Source organism: Oryctolagus cuniculus, chromosome 7, assembly GCF_051225735.1.
Source record: "Oryctolagus cuniculus isolate XC-2025 breed Fujian yellow rabbit chromosome 7, ASM5122573v1, whole genome shotgun sequence".
Taxonomy (NCBI): Eukaryota; Metazoa; Chordata; class Mammalia; order Lagomorpha; family Leporidae; genus Oryctolagus; species Oryctolagus cuniculus.
In genome coordinates this window covers 3,432,379-3,455,187 of record NC_142873.1, presented here as the reverse complement: position 1 = coordinate 3,455,187, position 22,809 = coordinate 3,432,379, and the positions used below count along the sequence as shown (strand labels likewise).

At 42.1% G+C, this 22,809-nt stretch overlaps 1 protein-coding gene across 9 annotated transcripts in view; it reads left to right on the top strand.

Moving 5' to 3' along the window:
* The window catches only part of ANKRD45 (ankyrin repeat domain 45), a 76,450-nt gene extending 57,031 nt beyond the window's left edge, over positions 1-19,419 (top strand). For all 9 annotated transcript variants that reach the window (XM_070077134.2, XM_070077138.2, XM_070077135.2 and 6 more), the window contains 3 exons: positions 2,614-2,708; positions 4,842-4,980; positions 19,272-19,419. In XM_070077134.2, coding sequence (XP_069933235.1) covers positions 2,614-2,708; positions 4,842-4,980; positions 19,272-19,303 — 266 coding nt within the window. In that variant the 3' untranslated portion in view covers positions 19,304-19,419. The remainder of the gene's footprint in view (positions 1-2,613; positions 2,709-4,841; positions 4,981-19,271) is intronic.
* The last annotated feature ends 3,390 nt before the right edge of the window (positions 19,420-22,809 follow it).

Below are 22,809 nucleotides of genomic sequence, written 5' to 3'. Positions count from 1 at the left end.
GCCCAGGCACACACAGTGGAGGTGGTGTACCCACTGAGGGGCCACGCCAACAATAGAAGTAGCGGCTCTGGTTATACGGGACGTGGTGGATGTTTAGGCACCACTGGGGTGAGTTGTGCTGTCAGCAGATTCTCTGGCAATGTCAATGGCAGTTCTGGAGGCATGGAGCATGGAGACATGTCCCCAGGATTCAAAGCGGTGACCACCTCCTGATAGTGGTGACTTCTGGCAGCTGCCTTGGAGACACTGGGGTGTGGTGGACAGTGCTGTATCCTGGGTCACTGAAGGGTGAGTGCTGCCAATAGCAGGAAGCAGCAGGAGCTGTGTCCCCAGGCTCCTCTGTGATGCCTGCGGATGGTGCCTGTTAGTGGTGACATTAGGCAGAGGCGTGGACTGCAGGAGGCGTAACCTCAGCCCTGATGTGGTGTGAGGAAACAGCAGCAGTGCGAGGGTCTGAGTTAGGTGGGTTCCCGGCTCCAGGGTTAGGTTCCTTGGCTGTTCACTCTCCCCTTTGCCGATCCACTTACTCCCTGGAGCACCGGGCACCGCCTGGGCTGGAATGCCAGGGTCAGACTTTCACTTTTGAGTGCAGCTGGGTTTGTGAGGAAGCAGCCTTGTGTGCAAGTTTTGTGGCGTATTTACATCTCTAGGGTTGTGGTATGCAGCAGCTTCTCTTCCCTCGGACAGTATGGATTTCAGCTGTGCTTCATTCAAAGCTGGCACTGCGCTGTAGCAGCTTGTGCTCTGAGGGTTGGAGGGAGACAGTCTGAATTCCTTCTCTGCAGAAACGCTGCTGTGTGGACTCCAGGCAGCTCCTCCAACTGGGCTCTAAGCCTGGGAGGACAGTGGAGCTCACCTGCAGCTAACATTGCTGGTGTCCATGGTGATGAACTTGCCCATTTACTCTTTCCCCTGCAGAGGGGTGTTCCCTTGGCCAGGGAGCTGGCGGCGGCGGGGTGTGTGTGTGTGTGTGTGTGTCACAGTGTGTTTGGTTCCTCTCTCTGTGCTACCCTCCTGGGTTTCTGTGTCTTTTAGACCTTGCTGAGTTCCAGTGCTATCCCTTGTATACTCCCCTCCAAATGCAGGTATTCATTTGTCATTTCTTTGTGGAGGAGGTGAGTGCTGGGCACCTCTCTTCAGCCATCTTGACATCTCCAGTTCAGGTGTCATGTTTGTATCTTATTTATTTTTCAAAAATTCTAGTAGAACTTGAGGAACACACCAAGAGCCCCAAAGCAATGTGGTGATTGAGTATTATCTTTCTGAAATTCAATGAAAACTGTCAATCTGTTCAAACTCAGAAACTGTGAAAGCTAAAGAGCTTTATTTGGGGCCTGAGGACTGGAACTGGGGGTAGCACAGATTCAGGTGACTCTGAATGGGTGCTTTGAAGAAACTCAGATGGTCCAGGTCCTTGACAGGATGGGGAAGCTGAGCACAGGAAGTCCCGTAAGTCCCGGGTAAAGAAAGGGGACAGTGCAGAGAAGTGGCTCTAACTCTCAGCTGTGCATCACAGGGGAACACGGGGTTGGTTGCTAGGTCTACCTCTGATTTGAAGTTCATTGGTCCTTTGTGACAGTTGTTCAGTTACAACCTCCAGTGAAGATGTTAATAGCTTTGCAGGCCTTGGCCTAGTTAAATGGTCGGCATTCTTGTGTCATTTTCTTTTGTCCCCAGTCTAAGAGTTCACTTTCCCAGGCAGCCATTTAATACATGGGTAGGCCCTTGTCCCCTGATGTCCTCCTGACTCCATTTTGGAATTTTTTTTTTTTTTTGACAGGTAGAGTGGACAGTGAGAGAGAGAGACAGAGAGAAAGGTCTTCGTTTTCCATTGGTTCAGCCCCCAGTGGCCGCTGTGGCGGGCGCACTGCACTGATCCGAGAAGCCAGGAGCCAGGTGCTTCTCCTGGTCTCCCATGGGGTGCAGGGCCCAAGCACTTGGGCCATCCTCCACTGCACTCCCTGGCCACAGCAGAGAGCTGGCCTGGAAGAGGAGCAACCGGGACAGAATCCGGCACCCCAACCGGGACTAGAACCCGGGGTGCCGGCACTGCAGGCAGAGGATTAGCCTAGTGAGCCGTGGCGCTGGCCTTTTTTTGTTTGTTTTAAAAGATTTATTTATTTTTGGAAAAGTTAACAGAGAGAGAGGGCAAGACAGAGAGATATCTTCCATCCACTGATTCACACCCCAGATGTCCCAAGTGACCAGCACTGGGCCAGGCCAGGAGCTAGGAGCCAGGAACTGCATCTGAGTCTTCCATAAGGGTGACAAGGCCCCAAACACTTGGGCCATCTTCCCCTGCCTTTCCCAGACCATTAGCAGGGAGCCGAATCAGAAGCAGAGCAGCTACCTTGGAGACACTGGAACCCATATGTGATGCTTGCTTTGTAAGTAGCTGCTTGACCCTCTATGCTACAACACAGGTCCCTGAAATGTTCTCTAAAAGGTGCTCCTTTTTATCATAATTTTCTTTTGAATTTCACATATCCACAGCAAGTCTACATAAGGTCTTTATAAAATGCTGGACATATAAGAGTATATCACAAACAGTTGAACTTTTTTTGTTTGTTCTTTATGTTGTCATTGTGTGTTTTACTGTCCTGTTTTTTTCAGATGCAAGGCTGGCTCTGAAAAAATATATCGCAAAGGCCACTTTGGCTGTTACTGACACTGAAAAGGGACCAGGGAAGCTCTTTAAGGAAGATAAGGTACTGCATTGTGCCCAATGCTTGTTCTGACGCCTTTTGAAAATTTTGTCTTACATCTTAATGTAAGCTGATACTCTAGAGGTTGGTGTTGGCCCTTACTGATCCTCCTCTCCCTCCCTCCCTCCCTCCCCTCTGCCTCCCTCTCTTCTTCCCATAGTATTAAAGAGTGTCATAAGATATACTGAGTGTCACACCCAGCAACATGGGTGAATCTTAGAAATGTAGTTTTCTTTTTTAAGATTTATTTATTTATTTGAAAGTCTGAGTTACACAGAGAGAGGAGAGGCAGAGAGAGACAGAGAAAGAGAGAGAGAGATTTTCCATCCAATGGTTTACTCCCCAGATGGCCACAATGGATGGAACTGTGCTGATCCGAAGCCAGGAGCCAGGAGCTTCTTCCAGGTCTCCCACGTGGGTGCAGGGGCCCAAGAATTTGGGCCATCTTCTACTGCTTTCCCAGACCACAGCAGAGAGCTGGATCGGAAGAGGAGCAGCCAGGACTAGAACTGGTACCCATATGGGATGCCGGTGCTTTAGGCCAGGGCGTTAACCTGCTGCGCCACAGCGCTGGCCCCATGAAATGTAGTTTTGAGTGGAAAAACAGAACCTACTGAAGATTACATATTTATAAAACTCAAAATTATCAATATGTCCCTCTATTGTTTAAGGATGCCTACATAGTGACATACAACTATTAAATAGCAAAGGGTTAAGCACACATTGAGGTTATCTCTTGGAAGCCGGCAGGTAATGAGACAGGACAGAGACACAGAAATTGTGTTAATAGTACTTTTTGTTTTGTTATGTCAGTATGTTGAATCACAACCTAGATGTACATTATGTATTTTAGTGTACTTGTATATGTATATGGCTAATTTTAATTATCAAATTTTACATAATGAGAAACAAGAAACAAATGTAAAGATAATTATTGTAAAGCTAGCTTATCACAACTATGATTTCTAGCCTATGGACTAGTTTGATGCTTAGGATGTACATTTAAAAAACATGCTTAAGGTGTCACAAATGTTTTGGTTTCAAGTGTTTCTTGCATTTTTATACAGGATACTCTGTGAATTTTCTGTGACTCATAAAGTAGATGAAAAGAATTAGGTATTGCTAAAAAAAGACATCATTAAGTCTAAGAACTTGATCAGTTACATATAGCACCTATATCTTATAAAATACTCCATTATCTCTTGTGAAACAAAATATAGGCAAAATTCTTTTAGAATAGCTATTGGAGCCATTAGATCTGCAAAACGAAATTTTCCTGGCATAAATAAAAAGCACCTCATATGGGATACCGGTGCCGCAGGTGGAAGTTTAACCTCCGCCACAGTGCCAGCCCCAGCATTATTTACTTAATTACACAGAGTTCACACCATCCAATTCTTTGCCAGCCTTTGGAAGCACTTCTCTTTGTCACAGGGATCAGTGAAAATAAATATTAGGGAGAGAGTGTAGACTGCCCTAAGGCTTTATGACTCTTTGTGGTGAGTTTTAGTATTCTGACATCCCACTAACGTTATAGCTGTGCTGTCCGATGCAGTAACCACTAGTCACATGTGGCTATTTAAAGTAGAATTATTTAAAATTCAATAAAATTAAAAATTCAGTTTCTTAGTCATACCATCCACATTCTAATACTTAAAAGCTATATATATGGCCGGTGCCGAGGCTCACTAGGTTAATCCTCCGCCTGCGGCGCCGACACCCCTGGTTCTAGCCCCGGATGGGGCGCCGGTTCTGTCCGCTGCTCCTCTTCCAGTCCAGCTCTCTGCTGTGGCCCGGGAAGACAGTGGAAGATGGCCCAAGTGCTTGGGCCCTGCACCCGCGTGGGAGACCAGGAGAAGCACCTGGCTCCTGGCTTCGGATCAGCTCAGCGCTCCGGCTGCAGCGGCCATTTGGGAGGTGAGCCAACGGAAGGAAGACCTTTCTCTCTGTCTCTCTCTCTCTCTCTCACTAACTCTGCCTGTCAAAAAAAAAAAAAAAGCTATATATACAATGGCTACAGAATTGGACAATACAGATAGAAATATATATATTTCCATCATCACAGAATTAGATACACTATGGAGTTTTATTTTTTAATAAATAAGTGGGAAGTAAACTGTTGATTTCTGTCCCTAGAACACCATCCTCAACGCATGCCGTGCAAAAAATGAATGGCTGGAAACGCACGCGGATGCTTCTATTAATGAGCTCTTTGAGCAGAGACAACAATTAGAAGATATTGTGACTCCTATCCTCACAAAAATGGCTACACCCCGTAAGTATTGGATGAAAAGTGATTTGAATGTCAGAAAAAAATGAAAATCAGGTTCAGTGTTGTTATTTTTGAGATACTGGAACAACCTCGTTAAGTAGTCATTAACCTTGTTATGAACACTAACTCATGATATAGCTCCCTGGTTTCATTGTTAGTTTTAGAATTGATAGCTGCTAATAATAACTGAATTCCTTCTGTAGAGAATACCTAATACTAATCTTAGTATTACTGTGATCAGTCATTACAGTTTATACAATTATTATGCCTTTCTGGAGATAGGGTGGCAGAAGTTGAAAAAGCATATTCAGTAGTATAAGTTAAATTTGGGGGAAAGCCGATTGTGGGAATACCATCCTGAGATTGAGGAGGTTCACATACCAGAATATTGGTGGCAGGCATGCAAATATTTTAAAATAATAGCATTATAAACACATAATTCTCATATCATTAATTTCCCCCATTTAATTTAATCTTTATTTACTTATGTATTTTAAAATTCTTTTAAGTTATTCAAGTTTCATGTATTTGATATATACGGATTTAGGAATGTAGTGATAATTCCCCCATCCTCCCTCCCACCCATGCTGCAACCTGTCTTAATCCTCCCTCTTAAATTTCCACTCTTAATTTTTACAAAGATCTATTTTCAGTTTACTTAATGATTGTATAGTTAACCCTACATGAAGTAAAAGTGTTCAACAAATAGTATGAAGAAAAAACCAACAACAACACTGTTCTGGAACAGACGAGACAGGGCTGTAAACAGTCATCGAATCTCAAAATGTCCATTTCACTCTGATTCATTAAATTTCAGGTTCTCTATTGGATCAGGGAAAACTTCTGATATCTGTGTTTTTGGGACTGGCTTATTGCACTAAGTGTAATGCTTTCCAGTTGCATCCATCTTGTTGCAAAACAGGATTTCCCCTTCCTTCCTTCCTTCCTTCCTTCCTAGTACTTCAGAGTGTATAGATACCATAATTTCTTTGTCCAGTCAACAGTTGATGGACATCTCGGTTGACTGCATATCTTAGCTATTATGAATTATGCTGCAGTGAACACAGAGGTACAGATAACTCTTTCAGATGCTGATTTCTTTTGGTTAGGTAAATTCCCAGGAGTGGGATGGCTGGATCGTATAGTAGGTCTGTATTCAGATTTCTGAGGTATCTCCATACTGCCTTCCACAGTGGTTGCAGCAGTCTACATTCCCACCAACAGAGGATTAGGGTACCTTTTTCCCCACATCCTCACCAGCATGTGTTATTTGTTGATTTCTGTATTGTGAGCCATTCAGCTGGAGTGAGGTGAAACCTCTTTGTGGTTTTGATTTGCATTTCCCTGATGGCTAGTGATCCTGAGCATTTTCCCAAATGTCTGTTGGCCATTTGAATTTCCTCTCTTGAAAGATACCTGTTCAAGTCCTTTACTTCTTAATTGTATTGTTTGTTTTGTTGTTGTTGAGTTTCCTGAGTTCTTTATGGATTCTGGATGTTAACCCTTTATCAGTTTTATATTTTGCAAATATTTCCTCCCATTCTGTAAGTTGCCTCTTCACTTTGCTGAGTGTTTCTTTTGCAGTACAGAAGCTTCTCATTTTAATGTAATCCCATTGGTGAATTGTGGCTTTGATTGCTTGAGCTCCTGCTGTCTTTTCCAAGAAGTCTGTGGCCATGCCAATATCTTGCAGAGTCTCCCCCATGTTCTCTGATATTGGGTAGTAGATTTAGGTCTTTGATCTGTTTGGAGTGGATTTTTGTGTAAGGTGTAAGGTAGGGGTCTACTTTCATACTTCTGCATGTGGAGACTGTCCTTGCTCCAGGGATTGATTTTAGTTCCTTTGTCAAAGATAACGTTGGTTGTAGATGCATGGATTGGTTTCTGGAGTTTCTGTTCTGTTCTGTTGGTCTACAAGTCTGTTTCTGTGCCAGTACCAGGCTGTTTTGATTATAACTGCACAGTAATATGTCTTGAAATCGGATATTGTGATGCCTGTGTCTTTGTTTTGTTGTATAAGATTGCTTTAGCTATTCAGGGCCCTTTGTGTGGTCCATACTAATTTTAGCATTATTTTTTCTATATCTGTAAAGAATGTCATTGGTATTTTGATTGGGATCACGTTGAATCCGTATCTTGTTTTTGGTGGTATGGATATTTTGATGATGTTGATTCTTCCAATCTGTGAACATGGAAGATTTTTCATTTTTTTAATGTCTTCTTCTATTTCTTTCTTTAGTGTCTTGTAATTTTCATCATAGAGATCCTGGAAGTCTTGGTTAAATTTATTCCAAGGTATTTAATGCTTTTTAAAAAAGATTTATTTATTTATTTGAAAGCCAGAGTTACACAGAGAGTGAAGGAGAGGCCGAGAGAGAGAGAGAGAGGGAGAGAGAGAGAGAGAGAGAGAGGTCTTCCATCCACTGGTTCACTCTCCAATTGGCTGTAATGGCCGGAGCTGCACCGATCTGGAACCAGGAGCCTCTTTGGGGTCTCCCATGTGGGTGCAGGGGCCCAAGGATTTGGGCCATCTTTAACTGCTTTCCTAGGCCAAATCAGAGAGCTGGGTTGAAAGTGGAGCAACTGGGACTCAAACCGGCGCCCCTATAGGATGCCGGCACTGCAAGCGGTAGCTCCACCCACTACACCCCAGTGCTGGCTCCTTAATTTTTTCTGTAGCTATTGTGAATGGGACTGATCCTCAAGGTTCTTTGTCAGCTGTGGCATTGTCTGTGTATAGTAGTGATTTTTCTGTGTTGACTTTATATCCATCCTTTTGAATGTCTTATATATAGGATCATGTTATCTGTAAATAGGGATAGTTTTATTTACTCCTTCCCAATTTATATCCCTTTGATTTCTTTTTCTTTCCTGATGGCTTTGACTGAAACTTCCAGGGCTATATTAAATAGCAATAGTGAGAGTGGGCATTCAATAGGATGCTAGCCATGGGTTTGTCATAAATTGCCTTGATTGTGTTGAGGAATGTTCCTCCTAAATCCAATTTGCTTAATGTTTTCATCATGAAAGGATGTTGTATTTTATCAAAAGTTTTCTGCATCTATTAAGACAACCATATGATTTTTGCTCTTTGTTTTGTGATCTATCACATTTATTGATTTGCAAATGTTGAACCATCCCTGCATACCAGGGATAAATCCCACTGGATCTGGGTGAATGATGTTTCTAATGTATTGTTGGAGTCAATTAACTAATATTCTATTGAAGATTTTTGCATCTGGGTTCTTCAGGGATATTGGTGCATAGTTCTCTTTCTCTGTTGTATTTTTTTTTTTTCTGGTTTAGGAATTAAGTGAGGCAGGTGTCATAGAAGGAGTTCAGGAGGATTTCCTCCCTTTCAATTGTTTAGAATAGTTTGAGAAGAATTGAAATTAGTTCTTCTTTAAATGTCTGGTAGAATACAGCAGTGAATTCATCCGGTCCTGGGCTTTTCTTTATTGGGAGGGTCTTTATTACTGATTCAATTACCATCTTGGTTTTGGTCTGTTTAGATTTTGTATGTCTTCATTACTCAATTTTGATAGATTGTATGTGTCTAGGAATCTATCCATTTCTGGGTTTCCCAATTTGTTGCCATATATCTCTGTAGTAATTCCTGATGCTTCTTTTTATTTCTGTGGTATCCGTTGTACATTTCCTTTTTTATCTCTTATTTTATTGATTTGGGTCTTTTCCCTCTTCTTTTTTGGTTACTTGGGCTAGTGTTGTATCAATTTGTTTTTTTTTTTCAGAAATCCAGCTCTTCATTTCAGTGATTGTTTGTATTGTTCTTTTGGTTTCAATTTTGTTTATTTCTTCTCTAATTTTGATTATTTCTTTCCTCCTGGTAATTTTGGTTTGGTGTGTTGTTGTTTCTTAGGTCCTTGAGATGCATTGATAGTTCATTTATTTGCTACCTTTCTAGTTTCTTCAGGTAGGCACTGATTGCTCTAAACTTCCCTCTTAACACTGCTTTTTCTGTATCCCATAAGTTTTGACATGATGTATTGTCATCTGCATTCATTTCCAGAAATTTTTTTATTTCCCTTTTGATTTCTTCCATGACTCACTATTCACTTAGGACACATTGTTCAGTCTCCATGTGTTTTCATATGTTCTAGAGATTCCTGAGTTGTTGATTTCCAGCTTCATTCCATTGTGGTCAGAGAAGATGCATGATATGATTTTGATTTTTTTTGATTTTGTTGTGACTTGCTTTATGGCCTAGCAACTGTGGGGTGAAAAGTTCTGTTGAATCAGTTAGATCCATTTGGTGTTTTCATTAGCTCTGTTGCTTCTTTGTTGATTTTCTGTCTAGTTTTTCTGTCCATTGCCAGCACCATGGCTCACTTGGTTAATCCTCCACCTGTGGTGCCGGCACCCCATATGGGCACCGAGTTCTATTCCCGACTGCTCCTCTTCCAGTCCAGCTCTCTGCTTTGGCCTGGAAGGTAGTGGAGAATGGCCCAAGTGCTTGGGCCCCTGCACCCACATGGGAGACCAGGAGAAGCACCTGGCTCCTGGCTTCAGATCAGCACAGTGCCAGCCATAGCGGCCATTTGGCGGGTGAACCAACAAAAGGAAGACCTTTCTCTCTGTCTCTCTCTCACTGTCTAACTATATCTGTCAAAAAAAAAAAAAGCCTCGCTACTATTTTGTTGGAATCTATGTCTTTCTTTAGATACATTAACATTTCTTTTAAATAGCCAGACACCCTGTAATCAGGTGCATATACATTTATTTTAGTCACATCTATGTGCTGAATTGAAACCTTAATCTTTACATAGTGCCCTTTTTTGTCTTTTTTTTGTGTTAAAGCCTATTTTATCTGATATTAGGGTGGCAACACCTGCCCTTTTTTGCTTTCTGTTAGCGTGGAATATCTTCTTCCATCCTTGCACTTTCAGTCTGCATGTATCTTTCTTGGTGAGATATGTTTCTTTTAGGCAGAAAATAGATGGGTTTTGTTTTTAGTCCATTTAGCCAGTCTGTGTCTTTTAACTGGAGAGTTGAGGCCATTTATATTCAACGTGACTGTTGATAAGTAATGACTTTGCCCTGCATTTTCCAATAAATATTCTTATTTTTTACTTTGGATTTCATTTGTACTTTTACTGGAGATTTTTTGTCTTTACCTTCTTTCATAGTGAAGACCATGTTTCTGTATTTCTGTATGTGGTGTGCCTTAAACATCTTTTGTATGGCTGGGCAAGTGGTGACCAATTCAATTTCTGTTTGTTATGCAAGGTCTTTATTCCACCTTCATTCATAAATGAGAGTCTGCAGGGTACAGTATTCTGGATTGACAGTTTTTTCCCTTAAGTATTGGACTATATTTCACTATTCTTTCCTAGCCTGTAGTGTTTCTGATGAGAAGTCTTCTGTGAATCTAATTGGAGATCTACTGAAAGTAATCTGCAACTTCTCTTGTGTACATTTTAGAATCTTTTCTTTATGTTTTACTGTGGAAAATTTGACTACAGTGTGTTGCAGTGCAGATCTTTTCTAGTCATGTCTCTTTGGACTTCTACGTGCTTCCTCTAGTTGGATGTCCCTTTATTTCTCCAACGTGGAAAGTTTTCTGTAATTATTTCACTAATATGCCTTCTATTCTAGTCCATTCTCTCTTTTTTTTTTATTTTTTTGACAGGCAGGAGTGGACAGTGAGAGAGAGAGACAGAGAGAAAGATCTTCCTTTGCCCTTGGTTCACCCTCCAATGGCCGCCGCGGCCGGTGCGCTGCAACCAGCGCACCGCGCCGATCTGATGGCAGGAGCCGGGTACTTATCCTGGTCTCCCATGGGGTGCAGGGCCCAAGGACTTGGGCCATCCTCCACTGCACTCTCAGGCCACAGCAGAGAGCTGGCCTGGAAGAGGGGCAACCGGGACAGAATCTGGCGCCCCGACCGGGACTAGAACCCGGTGTGCCGGCGCCGCAAGGCGGAGGATTAGCCTAGTGAGCCGCGGCGCCGGCCAGTCCATTCTCTCTTTCCACACTTTCAAGAGCTCCTAAGACCCGTATGTTTGGTCGTTTGACCATATCTCTTAAATTTCCAACACTGTTTCACATTTCCTAATTTCTTCTTCTTCTTCTTTCCTCTTTCTTCTTTCTTTTTTCTTTCTTCTTACTTCTTTCTCCTTTTTGGCCTGACCGTAGAGTTTCCATAGATTTGTCTTCTAGTTCAGATATTCTTTTTTCTGCCTTGCCAAGTCTGCTGTTAAAGGCTTTCCATTACATTTTTTATTTGATTTATTGAATTCTTCATTTCTAATATTTCATTTTGATTTCTCTTTAAAATCTCAATTTCATGAGAAATATTTTCATTCATGTCATCTATGGTATTCTTTAGTTCATAGATTTGCTACTGATTGATTTTGAGTAATCCTATCATCAAGTTTTTTAATTCCATTTCCAGTATTTCCTTAATCTCTTCATCTTCAAATTCTAATATTGAAATGCTGTGTTCTTTAGGGGAGGTCATGGTGTCTTCCTTATTTTTTTTTTTTTTTTGACAGGCAGAGTGGAAAGTCTGTAAGAGAGAGAGAGACAGAGAGAAAGGTCTTCCTTTGCCTTTGGTTCACCCTCTAATGGCCGCTGTGGCCAGCATGCTGTGGCTGGTGCACTGCACTGATCTGAAGCCAGGAGCCAGGTGCTTCTCCTGGTCTCCCATGTGGGTGCAGGGCCCAAGAACTTGGGCCATCCTCCACTGCACTCTTGGGCCACAGCAGAGAGCTGGCCTGGAAGAGGGGCAACCGGGACAGAATCCGGCGCCCTGACCGGGACTAGAACCGGTGTGCTGGTGCCATAGGCAGAGGATTAGCCTATTGATCTGCGGTGCCAGCCATCTTCCTTATTCTTGTTTCTTCAATTTGTTTTTAGGAATTTGTGGAGCTGATTTTTTTTTCTTTGATGGCTTTTATCTTTGAGCTATGCTTCTGTGGGTTAGTGGAATGTCTGCACTTTCAGTGAATACCAAGAGGTGTGGGAGATGTGGCCAGGGAGCCCTGCTCAGTGCTGTAGGAGGGGCAAGTACCCAGGATAACTCTCGTGTTGAGCATGGTAAGTTGAGCATGTTGTTTTCAGAAGTAGGGGAATGATCACCTCTGTTGGTGTGATCACCCCCTCACCTCCTCTCTTCTAAGCTGAGTAATGCCTGGGTGTTAGCCCCCAGTGTGTTCAACGTCATCAGTGCCACCATATAAACCATACACTTGATCCGTGCATCCTCCCTATGAGCAGTTTCTGCCACAGTTACCTTGCAGCTCTGAGCATGATTGCCCTGAGCCCCAGCCACACCTTGCACCTTCTCACATGACCACCGAGTCCCTGTGGTCTCAGCACACAAGGCTCCCATAGTTGCTATGTGCAGAGGTTTGGCTTTTCCCTGCCAGTCTGCCTAGTCAACAGAGAGGCAGATGTTCCTCGAGCCAGCTCTGCCTAGGTGTCTTTTTTTTTTTTTTTTTGACAGATAGAGTTAGACAGTGAGAGAGAGAGACAGAAAGGTCTTCCTTCCGTTGGTTCATCCCCCAAATGGCCGCTGTGGCCGGCGCTGCGCTAGTCCAAAGCCAGGAGCCAGGTGCTTCTTCCTGGTCTCCCATGGGGTGCAGGGCCCAAGCACTTGGGCCATCTTCCACTGCCTTCCTGGGCCACAGCAGAGAGCTGGACTGGAAGATGAGCAGCCGGGACTAGAATCCGGCGCCCATATGGGATGCTAGCACCACAGGTGGAGGACTAGCCAAGTGAGTCACAGCGCTGGCCCACCTAGGCGTCTTGATCCTTGGAGGCTGGGGGTACCTTACAGTTCTATGTGGGTGCCCAGCCACCTCCCAGCCAGGCTCAAAGGCAGTGGGGACTGCACATTGTTCCCTCCTCTGCAATCTCCGGATCACACACGTACACAAGAGCCACTGGCCAATTTTTTAAAAAGATTTATTTATTTATATGGAAGAGTTACAGAGAGACAGAGGTAGAGAGAGAGAGGGAGAGAGAGGTCTTCCATCCAGTGTTTTCACTCCCCTGATGGCCGCCACGGCTGGAGCTGAGCCAATCTGATACCAGAAGCTAGGAGCTTATTCTAGGTCTCCCACATGGGTGCAGGGGTCCAAGAACTTGGGCCATCTTCCACTGCTTTCCCAGGCCACAGCAGAGAGCTGGATCGGAAGTGCAGTAGCGTGATCCCGAACAGGTGCCCATATGCGATGCTGGCACTGTAGGCGGTGGCTTTACCTGCTAAGCCACAGAGGTGTCCCTGGACAAATGTTGTTCTCTCTCTGCCACTGCTGTCAGTACTGCTGAGAACGTGTCCTGTCTCAGCCAGTTGCTGTGTGTGCACACCTAGGCTTCCGAAGCTGCAAAATCCAAAGTGGTGCTGCCCTTCTTCAGCCTGGCAGTGTGTGCTGTTGTGGGGAATTTGGGGAGAGATACACTTGCCCCCTCTACTTCCACTGGGTCCCTGGGCAACCGCTAGCAACTACTAGCCCCCAGGGCTCCAGTCCAGACAGTCACACTCTCCCTCCAGCTGTATTGCCATGGGTTGCTGCAGTCTGGTCTCACCTCTGTCTTCAAGTGGCCACCAAGCCACCTCCTGCTCTGGCTCTCAGCTTCTGCAGTTGTTCATGTTCATGCTGTCCACCTGCACCCTCCACATACGTCCACACCCTCCACACACATCCACAGCATTGCTCTTCCTCTTGTAGGATTTCCAGTGCAGCTTCCTCTCCAGTTCTCCCCTGAGAGTGTACTTCTGACACTTTTCCCCCTTTATTTTGCTAGCCCAGCTCAGGATGTTGATCCCTAACCTGCCATCTTGAAAAACCTAAATTCCCCCCATTTTTAAAGGGTACAATTCAGTGATCATCAGTATTTTCACAAAATTGTAAAACTGTAATTAACAAGGAAAACAACAAGGAAACACTCGAGTTTATCGACACCATAGACCAAATAGACCTAGGAGATATCTACAGATCCTTCCACCCTATAGCCACAAGAATACACATTTTTCTCTCCGGTACATGGAACTTTCTCTAGGATTGACCACATGCTAGGCCGCAAAGCAAATCTTAGCAAATTCAGAAAAATCAAATTCATACCATGCATCTTCTTGGACCACAATGCAATGAAGCTGGAAATCAACAACTCAAGAATCTCTACATCATAGGCAATCACATGGAGAATGAACAACATCCTCCTGAATGAGCAGTGGGTCATAGAAGAAATCAAAAGAAAAATCAAAAATTTTTGGAAGTAAATGAAGACAACAATACAACATACCAAAATTTGTGGCATACAGCAAAAGCATTGTTAAGAGGAATGTTTATAGCAATAGGTGGCTACATCAAGAAACTGGAAAGGCAACCAAAGAAATGAGCTCTCCAAGCACCTCAAGGATATGGAAAAACAACAGCAAACCAAAACAAAACTAGTAGGAGAAAAGAAATAATTAAAATTAGAGAAGAAATACAGAAAATTGAAACAAACAAACAAAAACCAATACAAAAAAGATCAGCAAAATGAACAGCTGTTTTTTGAAAAAATAAACAAAATTGACACACCATTGGCCTACTTAACCAGAAAAGGAGAGAGAAGACCCAAATCAAGAAAATTAAAGATGAAAAAGGAAATGTAACAACAGACACGACAGAAATAAAAAGATTCATGAGAAATTACTACAAACAGCTGTATGCCAACAAACTAGGAAACCTAGAAGCAATGGACAGATTCCTGGACACATACAACCTACCTAAACTGAGTCATGAAGACACAGAAAACCTAAACAGACCCATAACCAAGACAGAAATTGAATCAGTAATAAAGGCCCTCCCAACAAAGAAAAGCCCAGGACCAGATGGCTTCACTACTGAACTCTAACATACATTTAAAGAAGAACTAATTCCATTTCTTCTCAGACTATTCAAAACAATTGAAAGGGAGTGAATCCTCCCCAAACTCCTTCTATGAAGCCTGCATCACCTTAATTCCTAAACCTGAAAAAGACACAGAGGACGAGTACTACAGACCGATTTCCCTGATGAACATAGATGCAAAAATCCTCAACAAAATTCTGGCCAATTGAGTCCAGCAATACATCAGAAAGATCATTCACCTGGACCAAGTGGGATTTATCCCTTGTATGCAGGGATGGTTCAACATTTGCAAGTCAACCATTGTGATACATCACATTAACAAGCTGAAGAACAAAAATCATATGATTATCTCAGTAGATGCAGAGAGAGCATTTGACAAAATACAACACCCTTTCATGATGTAAACTCTAAGCACATTGGGTTTAGAAGGAACATTCCTCAACACGAGGCAATTTATGACAAACCCACAACCAGCGTCCTATTGAATGGGAAAAATTGGAAGCATTCCCACTGAGATCCGGAGCCCACTCTCACCATTGCTACTCAATATAGTCCTGGAAGTTTTATCCAGAACCATCAGGCAAGAAAAAGAAATCAAAAGGAATTCAAATCAATAAAGATGAAGTCAAACTATCCCCTGTTTGCAGATGATATGATTCTATATATAGGGACCCAAAAGACTCCACTAAGAGATTACTAGAACTCATAGGAGAGTTTGGTAAAATAGCAGGATATAAAATCAGTGCACAAAAATCAACAGCCTTTGTATACACAGACAATGCCATGGCTGAGAAAGAACTTTTAAGATCAATCCCACTCACAATAGCTACAAAAAAGTCAAATACCTTGGAATAAACTTAACCAAGGAATTCAAAGATCTCTACAATTAGGATTACTAAATATTCAAGTAAGAAACAGAAGAAGACCCCAAAAATGGAAAAATCTTCCATGTTCATGGATTGGAAGAATCAGTATCATCAAAATGTCCATTCTTCCAAAAATAATTTACAGATTCAATGCCATACCAATCAAAATACCAAAGACATTCTCAGATTCAGAAGAAATGATGCTGAAATTCACTTGGAAACACAGGAGACCTTGAATAGCTAAAGCAATCTTATACAACAAAAACAAAGCCGGAGGCATCACATTACCAGATTTCAAGACATACTGAGAGGCATTTATAATCAAAACAGCCTGTTACTGGTACAAAAACAGATGGATAGACCAATGGAACCGAATAGAAATGCCAGAAATCAACCCAAACATCTACAACCAACTTATATTCAACCAAGGAGCTAAAACCATTCCCTGGAGCAAGGACAGTCTCTTCAACAAATGGTGCTGGGAGAACTGGGTCTCCACAGGCAGAAGTATGAAGCAGGACCCCTACCTCACACCTTACACAAAAATCCATTCAAAATGGATTAAAGACCTAACACTGCAACCCGATACCATCAAATTAATAGAGAGCATTGGGGAAACTCTGCAAGACACTGGTACAGGCAAAGAGTTATTGGAAAAGACCCCAGAGGCACAGGCAGTCAAAGGCAAAATTAACAAATGGGATCACATAAAATTGAGAAGTTTCTGTACTGCAAAAGAAACAGGAAAGAAAAGAGCAACGGACAGATTGGGAGAAATTATTTGCAAACTGTGCAACTGATAAAAGATTAATAACAGGAATATATAAAGTAATCAAAAAGCTCAACAACAACAAAGGAAACAGTCTAGTCAAGAAATGGGCAAAAGACTTCACCAGACATTTCTCAAAAGAGGAAATCCAAATGGCCAACAGCCACATGAAAAAATGCTCAGGATCACTAGCCGTCAGAGAAATGCAAATCAAAACCACAAAGAGGTTTCACCTCACTCCAGTTAGACTGACTTTCTTTTTTTTTTTTTTTTTAGATTTATTTATTTATTCAAAAGTCAGAGTTACACAGAGAGAGAGAGAGAGAGAGAGAGAGAGAGAGAAAGAGGTCTTCCATCTGATGGTTCACTCCCCAGTTGGCCACAATGGCCAGAGCTGCGCCGATCCAAAGCCAGTAGCCAGGTGCTTCTTCTAGGTCTCCCACGTGGGTGCAGGGGCCCAAGGACTTGGGTCATCTTCTACTGCTTTCCCAGTCCACAGCAGAGAGTTGGATTGGAAGTGGAGCAGCCGGCTCTCAAACCGGCACCCACATGGGATGCTGGTGCTTCAAGCCAGGGTGTTAACCTGCTGTGCCGGAGTGCTGGCCCCAGATTTCATACAGAAATCAACAAACAGCAAACGCTGGCGAGGATGTGGAGAAAAAGGTACCTAATCCACTATTGGTGGGAATGGAAACTGGTACAACCACTATGGAAGACAGTTTAGAGATACCTCAGAAAGCTGAATATAGTCCTACCACACAACCTAGTCATACCACTGCTCCGAATTTACTCAAGGGAAGTGAAATCAGTAAACACCCATGTTTATTGCAGCTCAATTCACAATAGCTAAGACATGGAATCAATCTTAATGTCTGTCAGTGGAAGACTGGATAAAGAAATTATGGGATAAGTACTCTATGGAATACTGCACAGTGGTAAAAAAAAAATGAAATGTGGTCATTTGCAACAAAATGGATGAATCTGGGAAACATCATACTTAGTGATATAAGCCAGTCCCAAAGGGACAAATACCATATGTTCTTCCTGATCTGTGATAACTAACAGAGCACCTAAAAGGTAACCCGTAGAAGTGAAATTGAAACTTAGAGAAGCAATGACTTGAACAGCCCTTGTCTTGACTGTCAAGGAATAATTTATTATTTTATTTTATTTTAAAAGTATTTTTATTTTTTCTATTTAATACCATTGGTTGAACTCTTTACTTAACATAGAGTTAATCATAGGCGTATAAAGTCAGTTGAAAATAGATCCCAGTAAAAAAAAATAAGAGTGGTAATATGAGAGGGAGGAGCTGTACAGTTCTGCACACATTCCCACAGACTTAGCCCTAAGGGTAAAGCTAAAAACTTGCCATGGGACTCCCAAATCCCATTAAGCTGGGTGTTACTAATGCCATCTTACATGTTAAAGTGATCATGTTCAGTGTGTAATTGATAATATAGATAGGATTAAGTGTCAAAGGGATCATATAAATAAGATCAAGTGTCAGGTAATAACATAGGTAGAATTAAAAAAGGAGAGAATGTTCCAACATGGGAAGCAGGCCGCTCAGCAGACGCCTAGCATGACAAACGCCCTGAACGGCACTCAGAATCATCTCTAAGGCATTCAGATCTGACTCAAAAGCTCTTGAGAGCATTTCAGGCATGGGAAGGCAAGACACTGTGGCAAAAAAAAAAATGTTCTAAATGAAGGATCTCTGGGAGTGAGACCCCAGTGGAAATAAGGGGCCATCAAAGAAGGAGGTACTTTTCTCTGAAGGGAGGAGAGAACTTCTGCTTTGCTTATGACCCTGTCTAAATACTGATGGAGTTTGTGGACTCAAGAGGCTTCCATAGCCTTGGCAGCTCATGTCAAGAGCCTCAGGCGATCCCTGATGTCATAAATAAGAGTGTTAATTATTAAATCAACAACAGGAGTCACTGTGCACTTACTCCCCATGTGGGACCTCTGTCCTTATTAAGTTGTACTATGAGAATTAACCATAAAACTTGTTCTCAAACAGTACTTTATACTCTGTGTGTGTGTGGGTGTCTGTGTGTGAAAATTGTTGAAATCTTAGTATAGAGTTGGTCTTTTGTATATAAAGTTATTTAAAAACTAATCTTGGCTGGCGCAGTGGCTCACTAGGCTAATCCTCGGCCTTGCGGCGCCAGCACACCGGGTTCTAGTCCTGGTCGGGGAGCCAGATTCTGTCCTGGTTGCCCCTCTTCCAGGCCAGCTCTCTGCTGTGGCCCGGGAGTGCAGTGGAGGATGGCCCAAGTCCTTGGGCCCTGCACCCGCATGGGAAACCAGGAGAAGCACCTGGCTCCTGGCTTCGGATCAGCGTGATATGCCGGCCGCAGCAGCGATTGGAGGGTGAACCAACGGCAAAAAGGAAGACCTTTCTCTCTGTCTCTCTCTCACTGTCCCGTCTGCCTGTCAAAAAAACAAAAAACCAAAAACCACGAATGTTAATGAAGAATGGAATGGGAGAGGGAGATGGAAGTGGAACAGCAGTGGGGGTGGGAGGGCAGTTATGGGGGAAATAACCACTATATTCCTGAAGTTGTACCTATGAAATTTGTATTCATAAATAAAGCTTTCTTAAAAAGAGAGAGAGAGAGAAAGGATAGGGAATATTGGAACGGATAGATCAACAACACCAGGGTTTAATTAGTGACGGTTTCAGACTGGAACATACTGATTTATTCTCCATTGTTTTAAACAGTGGAATTTGTTTTGTTTCATATTGCAAGCTAATTAAATGTAACTTTAAAATCTGCTTCCTTTCAGGTCAAGTGAAAAGTGCCAAATCTGTAATCTAAGCCTGGGTCAGAAGAAAAGTCAAGATTATACCTTCTATTGAGCATTTATTTTGTACAAGGCCACATTTTCTTTTAGTATCTGTAAAAATAAACCTTTTCATGCCAGTAGAAAGCAAGACAATAGATGTGGGGTTTTATAAAAATGTACGGGTACAAAATTCAATTACCCCTGTTTTGTTTTCTCCTGTTCAACATGCTTATCCAGACTGTGGACTTGATTCTCCTCTAAGCACAGCCCCCTGTGAGTTCCATGTACTCCCAGAGGAAAGCAGTTCAGTAAAAAAGTCGCTCATAAAGATCTTTATGGAGACTTTAAAACTACCTAGAGAATCTAATAATTTTCTGTATAATTGAGGCAGGACATTCCATTCAACCAATGAAGTTTATTTTAAAAAGACACATATATGTAGTTCTGGGGGAAAAATTGCTCTCTCTCAAAAGGAAATCTATTCAATTACATTCTGGAGTAAGGGTATATTAAATTTTGTTTGGCTCAGGATCTTCTGGTTATAACTACTACTTTTTATGTCCAAATTCACCTTTAAGGTGAGATACAGTCTCTGAGTAAAACCCTTGTTTATCTTTGACTTCTTTGTAACTTTAACAAGCACAAATCTGTATAGCTTTACATTTAGAAGATTTCCGCTATTCTGTGGTTCTCACTACATATACATATATATAGAGATAGATAGATAGATATCTGGACTCCATACTTTCTTTGCTTCTGTCCCGTTTTATCTTTCCCTGTTTTAAAATGTCTTAGTTTATTTCATATTGGTGATTTGAAAAGCCCTTTTATCAAGTTTAGTTCATCAAATCCCTGAACCTACTATTGTGCTGTACTTTTTGGAAAAGTTTTATAGAAAAGAAAATATTAGATTTTAAAATATTATTCCTTGTTCTTATGACTTTCCCTTCTTTGTACTAGCCTGAAAGCTGGGCTGTCATTATAGGGAGGCAGAGAAAAGAAGCAAGCAATGCAGTCATTCCTTGTCAGTTGACATTTTCTCCACTGTGGGTTTTGATATAACCCTGCCTCCCAGATTTTTAAGTCTTGAAATCTTTTTAATGACTAGGAATTCCGCTTCCAACTGTATTAAAGCAAAGGAATAGGGCAGTTAACTCTCCTCCCCTTCTTGGTGGATCTGGTGGGTGTTTTTGGAGTAGTACCAAGAACAGCTGGGCTTGCCATGCTGGAATAGGGCAGTTAACTCTCCTCCCCTTCTTGGTGGATCTGGTGGGAGTGTTTGGAGTAGTACCAAGAACAGCTGGGCTTGCCATGCTCTTACTACAGTTCATTATGAGAAGTCCACTGCTCTTCACACTGCAATGATTTGGGAAGAGACCAGGTGCCATTTGTTGTTCATGAGTCTTGATCTTGAGCACATTACTTTACAGGTGTGTGTTCTTGTTGCTTAGGGAGTGATTCCTAGATTGTATTTCAAAGATTCCTAAATAAGACCAAGGCATTTTTGGAGACCTTTAGTACAAAATAAACCTCCTTCTCGTTCTTTATCTCTGAATCTTTATCCTGAAATTTTGAAAGCCTTTGATACAGTAATATACTAATAGTATATTTTTAAAACTCCTTGTATTGGCACACCTTTATGCCAATCCGGATTCTTCTGCTTTTATATACACAGCTTCTCTCCTTCACCAGTTACTCTGCTTCCTCTTGCCCACAGCTGTGGGAACTTCTCAAAATTCAGTCCTGACCCTTGGTGAAGCAATCTTTAATTCTCTACTCCATGACCTTCCATATCTTCAATATTACAAAGAACTAATCCTTCCTTCTTTGGGGCATTCATAGTGCTAATAGTCTCATATTGCATTTTATTTAATTGCTCACATGTTGGTCATTACATAATAATTACGAGCATTTTGTAGATAGCATTTTACTCTTCTAACTGTATTCCAAGTGTCTGTAAGATGTTAAGTTAGTAAATTATAGTTGAGTGAATCTCTTTTAGTACTATCATAGTCATAGAACTCAGTAACTTTTCATTCACTTGCGGGACTCATTCACCTTTATAAAAATGACTTCCAAAGCTTATCTGCATATCTTGCTTGTGCCAGTGCACCCTTCAACTCCAGTTCTTCCAGCAGAACTGCTACACACACAGGCAACATTAGGACTCCGTGTCTAGTTTCTCTTCTGACCTTCGTTTCCTAAGCCTTCATACTGAATGCCACGTTGACTTTTCAGGCATGTGAACCTCACAATTATTAAGGCATTCCTGGATCTCACTTTAAAGATCCCTTTGATGTGAGGATCCTTACATTTATTTATATCTATGGATCTATAATTTTAGGGTGTTTTGAGAGACATGCTACTTCTTTTTACCTTTTGTTGCATTGAATTATAGGTATATTCAGAGGAGAGTTAAGAGGTAGCTGCATGACTTTTTCTGAACATCCAAGAGTAGTTACTATTTAAAAGTATATAGTTGGCCAGCGCTGCGGCTCCTTAGGCTAATCCTCCACCTAGCGGTGCTGGCACACCGGGTTCTAGTCCCGGTCGGGGCACCGGATTCTGTCCCGGTTGCCCCTCTTCCAGGCCAGCTCTCTGCTGTGGCCCAGGAAGGCAGTGGAGGATGGCCCAAGTGCTTGGGCCCTGCACCCCATGGGAGACCAGGAGAAGCACCTGGCTCCTGCCTTCGGATCAGCGCGGTGCGCCGGCCGCAGCGCGCCAGCCGTGGTGCCATTGGTGGGTGAACCGACAGCAAAAGGAAGACCTTCCTCTCTGTCTCTCTCTCTCACTATCCACTCTGCCTGTCAAAAATAAATAAATAAATAAAAATAAAAAAATTTTAAAAAGTATATAGTAGTAGATTAAGAAAGCCTCCACGGTATTCAATATATAGTCAATCAAAACCTAGACTATGTTATGATAACTTGTAGACAGTGGTTCCTTAGACTTTTGTAATTAATTGATCAGAGAAGCATAAAGAAAAGGGAGATGATTGAATTGATGTGCTAAGTAACTACTATCATTATAGTTTAATAAAAGACATTTTAGGGAGAGACATTGTGGTGAAGTGTGTTGAGACACCACTTGGAACTCCTGAATCCCATATTAGAGTATCAGTTTGAGTTCTGGGTACTCCACTTCTGATCCAGCTTCCTGCTAGTGTACCTGGGAAGACAACAGATGATGGTTAATGTACTTGAGTCTCTGCCACGCATGTGGGAGACCTGGATGGAGTTCCAGGCTCTGGCTTTGGTCTGCCCCAGCCCCAACTACTATCATGATGTGAGGAGTATACAGCAGACAGAAGATTTCTCTGTTTCTCTGTCTCTGTCACTGTGCCTTTCAAATAAATGCATAAATATACAAATCTTTTAAAAAGATGCTTTAGCAGCAGAAATAAGGGGAGATGTAATCTCAATGTATGGCTGTAGTCTTTTAACTGAAAACATTAAGCTTTATTATAGAATTTTATGTTATTTTTTCTCATTTTGCTATGTATATTGGAACTTTAGTCTTGAATTAGAATTGGTCTATC